The sequence below is a fragment of the Antennarius striatus genome, chromosome 5 (genome assembly GCF_040054535.1).
Source record: "Antennarius striatus isolate MH-2024 chromosome 5, ASM4005453v1, whole genome shotgun sequence".
NCBI lineage: Eukaryota > Metazoa > Chordata > Actinopteri > Lophiiformes > Antennariidae > Antennarius > Antennarius striatus.
Window position 1 is genome coordinate 5,114,570 of NC_090780.1, and position 10,042 is coordinate 5,124,611.

A 10,042-nucleotide genomic window follows, 5' to 3' on the forward strand; every position below is an offset into this window, starting at 1 on the left:
CCATGTATGCTCCACACTTCCTGGATTTTGTTTTTGACTTATAATCCAACAATATGAACCAGTGCTTTGGGGCAGTTCCATTGTAGGAAGAACAGGATTTGCATTACATCTTCCATGTAGACGTTTGGGTTACGTTGGTGATCCTGTGGCACAGCCATGTTTTCTACAGTTTGCCACCAATGGTGGTAACAAAATCACCAATAATGGCAAATCGCTGTATGGAAGATGTAGGACATAAACGTATTTAAGGTTTTTCCAAAAAGTTCAGTTAAGTTTGTTCAACACAAGAGCTATCATGGATTGACTGAAAATCTTCACACTTGTGTTGTAATTCATTTTGGCTAAAAGCTACACTAAATGAATGTAATGGAAAAAGCAAATTATAGCACAGTAATCCCTCGTTACTTGCATTTAATGTGTGCCAGGACTACCTGCGAAAAATGAAAATCCGCCATATAGCGACCCAGAGTGTGTGTGTGTGTGTGTGTGTGTGTGTGTGTGTGTGTGTGTGTGTGTGTGTGTGTGTGTGTGTGTGTGTGTGTCTTACTTGGGACACCTTAGTGTTCAATCTTTAGACATGCCCCTGCATCCTTTGTAAAACATGTGCCTCTGTTGCAGGTCGACTTGATCAACGACTCATTTCACCCACAAGTCGTTCCAGAGAGGTGTTCTCTGATATTTCATCCTCTCCATCTCCCACTGGGACTTCAGTCTTTGTCTCACATCACTTCTCCAGCAAACTGAAACATTCCCATAGCTGGAGTAACTTATCCCCAAAAGGCCCCAGGCCACACAGAATCAAGGCTTTAAGCTCAGTTGAGGAGCGCGGGGAGTGGCCAGCAAAGCAGGTGGACGGGCTCTCTCCCCCACCGCTTGACCGTTGGAAATTTTACAAGAGGATCAGGCCCATACACAAAGATAGAGAGCTAAGCAGCCCAAAGAAAACGGGGATTACATTTCCTGAATCCAAAGAGCACCATCTCTCTCTCAAAAAGACTGGTGAAGAAACAGAAGGCAGGAGCAGGTCTTCTCAGGTGGCAACACGATCCACAAACTCTGGGAAGTCTCCTCGAGTTGGACAGCAGGTCACTTCAACTATACAGCACCCCGAGCATCAACAGGATCCTCAAAAGAGATTAAAAGACTTTTCAAGCAAAGAGAGCTTGGATTATGGAAAGAAAAATGTGAAATTGGGAGATGTTGAGAGCAGACAATGTACACAAGGAAGGGAGAGGGTAGGAAGAGGACAAAGAACCAGGCCGGATAGCGAGCAGGACATTTTTAAAAGAAGAGAGGCAGCGGAGTCTCAAACCTACATGAGATCCTCTCATGCAGTAAAAGAAATCAACAAAGGTGCGTGTAAAGACTCAAGGCAGAGAGAAGTTGATAGGAAATTGGTAGAAGACAGGAATAAAAATAAAGAGCTCGACAAAGGAGAACTTGTGTTGTCTCACACCGGCTCTTGGAAAGTGCCCAGCACAGCCAAACTTGTCTCCCAGTCAGAGGTTCTCCATGACTCTTTGTGACAGAATATTGAGTCACCATACTTCAGCTGAGCCATGGAATATTTATCAGCACCATTGATGGATTATTCTGAGTTCTTCCACAAAACAGAGAAATGCAGTTTTATTTCGGCTAGACAACATTTGGAAGTCCTGTGACACTGCATGTGGCGTGTAGCATCACTCCCCTGCCCTGTCCGCTGCCTCATCCCTGATACTGGACTCAAGCATGTGGACCATATCAAAGCCTTGTCAGACAAGATATTATGATGTTAATATGTGCCAATCCTGGAAGCCTTGTGTGGGACAATGACCACCAACAGTGCTTCACTCATCACAATACAATGATCCATATGCAAAGAAATAGAGACAGGCCCTCACCTCTCGCCTTTCTGGTACGCATGACATGACCATTATCAAGGATTTAATTTCACTCTCAATCTCATGATGAGATATTTTGAACTTGTCTTTTTCTTAAAGGTTTGCTCAGCTGCATGCAGTCAGTTCCTTTGTTTGTTTTACTGCATGTGTTCTGCACATCACAAAGGATGATCCTGTTTGTTGTTTCCAATTCTCATCCTCAATACCAGGCAGATTTATGATACAATCCAGCAAGTGTTCACCTCAACAGTGACTCTAGACTGTTCTGTGGTTATACATGACCTCCCACCATTTGAACATTAGCATTAAAAAGACCAGAAACTTGTGTTTTGACAACTTGTTTACCATGTGTGTGATAACCAACTTAGGTGTAACTTATTGAGATAATGCATTCACACATGCATATGTAGCTATTCCAAGCCGTTCCACATTTTGATATAAACTTTAAAGATTTTCCCATGTTATTTGAGCTTTTACCATCCTTCCAATGTACTTGGTCAGGGTTACCATGAATCTTGTAGTTCATGAAATGTACAGGTAGCGCGCAAGCCACTCTACCAAATATTTGCAGTCGTTCAAAAAGTTTGTCATTGTGAAAATATAATATTTGAATGTGTCATGTTTTACAGATTCTAATGTTTAAATATCTATTGAATTCCATTGCACTGCATCTGCCCTTGTAGCATAAAAGAATGACCATGAGTTGTATTTAATTTGTGATGTTGACGTGCTACAAATGTATTACCATTTTATTATTTTATGACGTGATTTTTTTTTTTTTTCAAAAACATTCAGTGTTTAGAGCTAAAAATGGTGATTTACATAATACTGTGCAAAGTTTGTGCCACCTCCCTGATGGTTTTAATTAGTAAAGAAATTGAGGATTTAAAATGTGTGCATGTTGAGCCTGCTGTGCGAAAATGTAATGCTAGTTGTAAGGCTAGTGGAGTTCAGAGTGAGATGGTGGTTTAGTCACTGGGCATACACAGTTTTGGATGTATTCTGTGCATTGTTGAGATGATTTATTTATCATGTGAGGTCAGTGAAAATGAGATGAAGTCTAATTTCACTGTTGTTTCAAGAAATTTATATAATATGAAATATACTCAACATATCTACGAATACAATTTATAAATTAAGACATATTCAAATGACCTCAGGGAATGCAGTATAGTAGCAAAGGTTATGATGGTGAAGATCTCTGGTTGACTGTGATAAGATTGTTTATGGGTGTCTGGGTTAAAAATAAATAGGAGCTTTGTTTTTGGCCACTCAGTGGGTTTTGTGCAATAGTTCAGTTGGTTGAAGGAGTGAATCCAGCCACGGGTGTCAGGTACAAATAGCCCAGTCTGGTGAATCAGATAATGCCCTTTTTATTTTGTGTGTCTCCTGCACTGTTTTACCCCTTTACTCCTTTACTTTGACCATTTTGTGTCTCATTTCTGTATTATACCGTGGCCTTGCGTTGCTTCATTAGAGAACTGATCCTTGTAGTACCTTCTACATTCTGTATGAACAGTAAATGTAAATGTTTGTACATTGTACAGCACCTTTATAAATACTTGCTGAGTGCTCTCTCTGCGGGAAAAATAGAGGTATATTAAATTGCTCCATTATTTTTTTATGTAAAAAAATGACAAAATATTTAAAAATGACAAAGGATAGACTATGACCTTGACATGGTGTTCCGCTCATGCACTGAAAAATAAAGTTTTACTGAAAACACCCTTTGGGTCTCTTGTGCTGAAAATATCATCAACTTGTATATGATCCCATTTATTTCTGGATCTTGGGGTAATTGTACCACTCATACAATCAGAACTCAAAGTCACAGAGGTCATATTTAGATTCTCTCATCCTGCCATCAAATAGCATGAGACAAAACAGCATAGGCCATTGTTGCAATAAGTATGGGAGATTTCCAGTTGTCATGGTAGCCAATTGTTTCTCTCAACATAGATGGGAGACAGTTGGACAAAGTAGATGCTTTATTAAGAGGAGAAAGCTCAGAGGCATTTTAAACCAGGTTTGTGTCCCGTTCATCAAACATCAATAGTTTTGAAAGCAGGCCTGCATCTTTGAGCCATATTTACATGAGTTCACAAATTAACTTTTTTCCAGGGACTGTTTTCAAAACCTAGATGTAATTCAGGATGCAGAGATTAAGGATTATACAAGAAACAAATCTAGTGATGTCCATTAATGTATAAGGATGTACTGTAATTCACTGATGAATCACACATTCTGAATTAGGAACAAGGAAATCTAGTAAAACTACAAAAAAAACATTGTCAATAGCTTTCCAGCTTTACATTTGAGTGTTATGTTTCTCTTTATTTACTCTTGTTCTGAATCACAGTAAATAAAAGTTGGGTAAGCTGCAAGAATCATCTAAAAATCGACCTTTTCAACTGATACAAGTTTACATTGAAGCTTTGAACATTTTTCAGGATTGTAAGTGAAACTTTTTTTTGGTCCGTTTTGAAAAGGGAATGCTCTTGTGTTATGCATTATCTCTTTCGGGGCATAACTTTCATACAATTACCGATCCACACCTGAGATTTTTGCTGTAGCACCAAGAACCTATTTGATCCGTGGCAAACCTAACCAGGCCAGTTAAGGGAATGAAAAGTGTTGAATCAAATGTGTTTCTGACATAAAAGTATGATTAATCTGTAAATGGCCTCTTAGACTGTACCCTCATATAGTGACTTTGACCTTGGTTTGAATGAGACCTGCTGAGTCATTCAGAGCCTGTTATGATCAGAGACGAGCAGCTTCATTGACTACATAATGACTGATCTGATCCAATCAACTGAACTGCTTATATGGCTGGAATGTGACATTTAGTGTATTGAATGTTAGGTATAGGCATGATGTGTGGAGCTGGAATGTCCTGACAATTATAGTAGACAACATTATCTGGAAAGGCCTGTCATCCTTGACCTTTTAAAATTGTGTGACATTAAATGAGAGAGAACAAATCATTGGAATTTTCTAAAAAAAAAAACAACGCTTAAAATGGTCAGACAAGTTTAAAATTTAGTTACAACAAAACCTTGTTTTGATGTTTGAAGCCAAGGAAATGAGAGGAAAGTGTGGAACTTAAATTTGTGGAAAATCTGAGATTTCTGTATTGGTGCCACTGGCTTTGCACACCACATGTCATACAACGTTAAACTCGGAGTGCTCAAAAGAGAAACACGGAATCCAATGAAGAAATTGGATTTCTTATAATACTACACATAACTGCAGCAATACAAATTACACACATATTTTGACAGATAACGGAAAATGTGTCAAATCAGTATTGTTACATCACAATTTCATTTGTTGGCCCAAGCTTTGTAGTTCATCACTATTACCACTAGATGTCACTAACGTACAGTAGTGTGTAGCCTAACCAGAGACTTCAAGGGTGTAATTGTTACCAAGGCTGCCGGCAGCTATTGTCTGAGAAGATCATTATTATAAAAATATTTTCTTTCAATACAATATACAAATGTGAAGCAGTTGCTTTTTTACATGAGTGATCTATTCCTGGCAGCCAGAAAAAAGCAAAGGCCTATCCCCCCAACAAAGGGTAATATCAGTTCAGTGGGACAAAAGTATGCTGCGTCAGTTCATTCATGATCCTGTGTTCCAGATCCTTAATGTAAAAAGTAACTTGTGTGTTTACTACCATTTAATGATACTGTCCTTATTCTAATCCTTAGCTATAAACAAAACAGCAGAAATACAAGATGTGCTTTTAACTCCACCCTAGGTATTATAGAAAATGAAATTAACGGTACAGCTTTCAACTTTGTGTTTAGTCAGTTAAGTATCTGTTTAAGTACAATGCGTGCTTCATTTTGCACATCTAAAAATCGGTGAATTAAAAAATAATTAAAATTCCAATTATTTATATATAAAAAACACCCCTTCAATAAATGGGAGATGTGTAGATAAAGGTTTGTGTAAAAATTCATGAGACAGTTTTCATTAAATCTCATTTCCACACACCTCCCACTGCCAGTTTACACTGCAAACTTTTTGGTCTATGTGGGTCTTGAACCAGCCACCCTCCTGTCCCAAGCCAAAGACCCAGTGAGCTACTGCCCCATTACATTCCAGTCTTAGTATTACAGAACATGAGTATGTCAGGTGAAGTATGCATTAGTGAACAAAGATCAATGTTTGGGTGGTTTCCTGTTGCCTCTATTATCAGATACGAAAAGAAGCAGATGCATTCTTTGAGCTTGTCTCTGGAGAAGGGAGGTGTCGTCATCATTTTCTCCGGCAGGGTGTTCAGACAGATAAGAGGTGCAGGCCTTTCCACGGCTCTTTGAACTTGAGTCGGGCAACTAAAATGAGTTACCGCCTTAAGCAGTTTTTCCAAACTCCTAAAAAGGCCATGGGGTGAGCTAAAGGCCATTTCATTGGCGTTACATCAGGCTGGGTGTATTGGGTCAGATTCCACCCCAAAAGCAGTTAGATGTCAGACTTCTTTCAATGACGTAATATGTGTACAGACACACACACACACACACACACACACACACACACACACACACACACACACACACACACACACACACACACACACACACACACACACACACACACATATTGTGGGTGTTTCCCCACTGAAAGACAAATACAGAAAGGGGCATCTGAACCTTATTAGCTGTGTTGCCAGGTTTCCATGCAATGTATCTACATGTTTCTCAGGCAACTGTGGGTGGAGGAGGCCCCTGTCAATAAGCGTCTGTGGTGGTGACTCCCTCCTTGAACTCCCTGGAATTTACCCCAAACTATGTGTGAGGCAAGACGCACAGCCCTCTTGTTAAAGAAAACTGTGAAGCTTCCATGGTAACAAGCCAAACCACAGACGATCATGTTTTAAGTATTCTGAGATTGATTATGTCCTGTTCATGAGACACATGTGTATGTCTTTTATAACAGAACATTAAAGGAGTCCCCTTTTTCGCCGAGAGAGGGAATACCCTCTTTGTTTCTGGGACACACCCAGAATACTTTTTCTTTTTCTTACTGTTGTACCATTGTAGGAGACATTCTTACTTACTGCTTACTGCTCAGCTGATATAAATTGGACAGCAGGGGTTGTAATGAAGGTGCTCAATTGTATGTCAGTGTACTTGTCTAGTAACCATGTAAATGTCAAAACGCAGGTTAAGGTGATGCCTATTTTCCTACATTTCAAAATAACACAACTGTTCTATGTATACATAAAATGTAATGATTTGCACACTTTTTATTTAAACGTGAATATCGCTGCCTTTTTATACCTTTATGTGTGCCAAAAGAAGCATATGTCAAACATTATGGACTAAAGCAAAGTAGTAATAGTAGTAGTAGAACTTTATTGATCCCTTAAAGAGGTTCCGTAGGGAAATATGATGGTGTACTGTAGGACCCAAAAGCGAAGCACAGCAGGTAAGGGGAAAAAAGAAATGTATTGTGTGAGTATATTGTGAGATGGTAGACCAGATGACCAGGCTGAGCAGGTGAGTCAATAGGAGATAGGTAGAGGCAGGTAAGCGGGCTGGAAGGGCAACAGGCAGCAGACTGGAACTGGTAACATGAAGAAAACATGGTTAGCAAAAGTCAAGGGTTTAGTAACGAGAGCCACGGTGCTAATATTGACTGGCAGTACAAACGAACTGGCGATAAATGGTGAGAAGCTGGTCCTCATGAAGGTCTGGAGATTGGAAAATTGAAGACAGGTGTGCTGCTCTACTGCAAGGAGTGGCCACGCCCAGGTAATTGTGACCCGGGTGTGACACTGAAGGAGAGAGAGAGAGAGAGAGAGAGAGAGAGAGAGAGAGAGAGAGAGAGAGACAGACAGAGAGAGAGAGACAGACAGAGAGAGAGAGACAGAGAGAGAGAGACAGAGACAGAGAGAGAGAGAGAGAGAGAGAGAGAGAGAGAGAGAGAGAGAGAGAGAGAGCAACTTCAAATCCTGACAGGAAATTTACTATCTACAGATTGATGGTAGAGTGAAAATCAATTTAAAAAAAATCAATTAGACTGTGAATTTCCCAGTTTGGTATCATTAAAGTATATCTTATCTTATTACAGATGCGGTATTTGCTAAGAGTACTGCAGATGTAGTATTTGCTTTACAGATGTTGATAGAGAAGTACAGAGAAGGCCAGAGGGAGCTGCATTGTGTTTTTGTAGATCTGGAGAAAGCTTATGACAGGGTGCCCAGAGAGGAACTGTGGTATTGTATGAGGAAGTCTGGAGTGGCAGAGAAGTATGTTAGAGCGGTGCAGGACATGTATGAGGACTGTAAGACTGTGGTGACGTGTGCTGTAGGTGTGACAGAGGAGTTCAAGGTGGAGGTGGGACTGCATCAGGGATCAGCTCTGAGCCCCTACTTGTTCCCTATGGTGATGGACAGGCTGACAGACGAGGTGAGACAGGAATATCCAGATGACATTGTGATCTGTAGTGAGAGCAGGGAACAGGTGGAGGAGAAGCTAGAGAGGTGGAGGTTTGTCCTGGAAAGGAGAAGAATGAAGGTTAGCCGCAGTAAGACAGAGTACATGTGTGTGAATGAGAGGGACCCAAGTGGAAGAGTGAGGTTACAGGGAGAAGAGATCAAGAAGGTGGAGGATTTTAAGTACTTAGGGTCAACAGTCCAGAGCAATGGAGAGTCTGGAAAAGAGGTGAAGAAGCGTGTACAGGAAGGAGGGAACAGTTGGAGAAAGGTGTCACTTGTGATGTGTGATAGAAGAGTTTCAGCTAAAATGAAAGGAAAGGTGTACAAAACTGTGGTGAGACCAGCGATGTTGTTTGGTCTAGAGACAGTGTCACTGAGGAAAAGCCAGGAGGCAGAGCTGGAGGTAGCAGAGATGAAGATGCTGAGGTTCTCTCTGGGTGTGACCAGGAAGGATAGGATCAGGAATGAGTACATCACAGGGACAGCACATGTTAGAGGTTTTGGAGATAAAGTCAGAGAGGCCAGACTGAGATGGTTTGGACATTTCCAGAGGAGAGATAGTGAATATATTGGTAGAAGGATACTGAGTTTTGAACTGCCAGGCAGGAGGTAAAAGTACAGTATGGGCTGATAATCGCAGCCCCCACAGGTTCCTGAACCCAACATTCTCATAGCTGCTCTGCCATTGGCTATTACCTAAGTGGATTGGATTGGATACCTAGTATCTTCCAGGCATCCCATTGGCTAAGAGGGACCTCTGTGTGGAACTAGACTGGTGTTTACACAGTGTCCTCGTCATTCAGCCCTCCCTTGAGGTTTTCTGATAATTTTAAGTAAATATATTAACTTTTTGAGTATTCACTATGGACCCCAAGAAAGTGACGGCGAAAAGAGGGAAAGAAAAGACGAAAAAGAGTTTTTTTGTCCGTACAAACAAAGCAAGAGATAATAGAAAAGCATGAAAAAGGGATGCGTTTGGTTGATCTCACCAAAGAATATGGCTGTAATACATATACAATCGCCACGTTATTAAAACACAAGGAAGTTTAAGGAGTTTAAGGCATCGTGTGGGTGGTTGGAGAAATTCAGAAGGAGGACTGGAATTCACTCTGTTGTTCGGCATCGTGAGACAGGAGCGCATGAACCAAAGAGGGCAAAAAACAATGAGGACAGCAGTTAAAAGGTAAATGACCATCATTTTTATTCTTCATTCTATTCTTTGTTGTTTTTTTTACATTATGCACAATCATTTATTGTGTAATAATCTAATCATTACATGTATTTGTAACATGTTTTGATGCATTTTTCTGCTTTATAAAACATTTATGTTGGAATTTTGGGGGGCTTGGAACGGATTAGGGCATTTGCATGGAAAACGCATCTCTACTTATGAAATTTTCTACTTACGTAATTTCTTCCGGAACCAATTAATTTCGTAAGTAGAGGTACCACTGTATAAAAGAAAGAGGACATGTATATATATGAAAGAGGACATGAAGGTAGCTGGTGTGACAGAAGAGGGTTAGATGGAGGCAACTGTGACGACCCCTGAAGGGAGAAGCCGAAAGGAGAAGATTAAAATGAGAGCATCTGTAAACGTAGCTGAGAATTACACACAAATGCAAGTAGACTGCAACTTAACTTACTACAGAAAACAAGCAGTATAATGTGTCGATAATATGCTTTTAATATAATGTACAGACGAGTC

At 40.3% G+C, this 10,042-nt stretch overlaps 1 protein-coding gene across 2 annotated transcripts in view; it reads left to right on the forward strand.

Annotated features, from left to right (window-relative positions):
- The window catches only part of LOC137595259 (novel protein similar to human membrane-associated guanylate kinase-related (MAGI-3) (MAGI-3)), a 126,877-nt gene extending 123,300 nt beyond the window's left edge, over positions 1–3,577 (forward strand). Inside the window, exon 21 of one of the 2 annotated variants that reach the window (XM_068315218.1) lies at positions 619–3,577. In XM_068315218.1, the coding sequence (XP_068171319.1) occupies positions 619–1,526 (908 nt within the window). In that variant the 3' untranslated portion in view covers positions 1,527–3,577. The remainder of the gene's footprint in view (positions 1–618) is intronic. The other variant, XM_068315219.1, reaches the window with a different exon arrangement.
- The last annotated feature ends 6,465 nt before the right edge of the window (positions 3,578–10,042 follow it).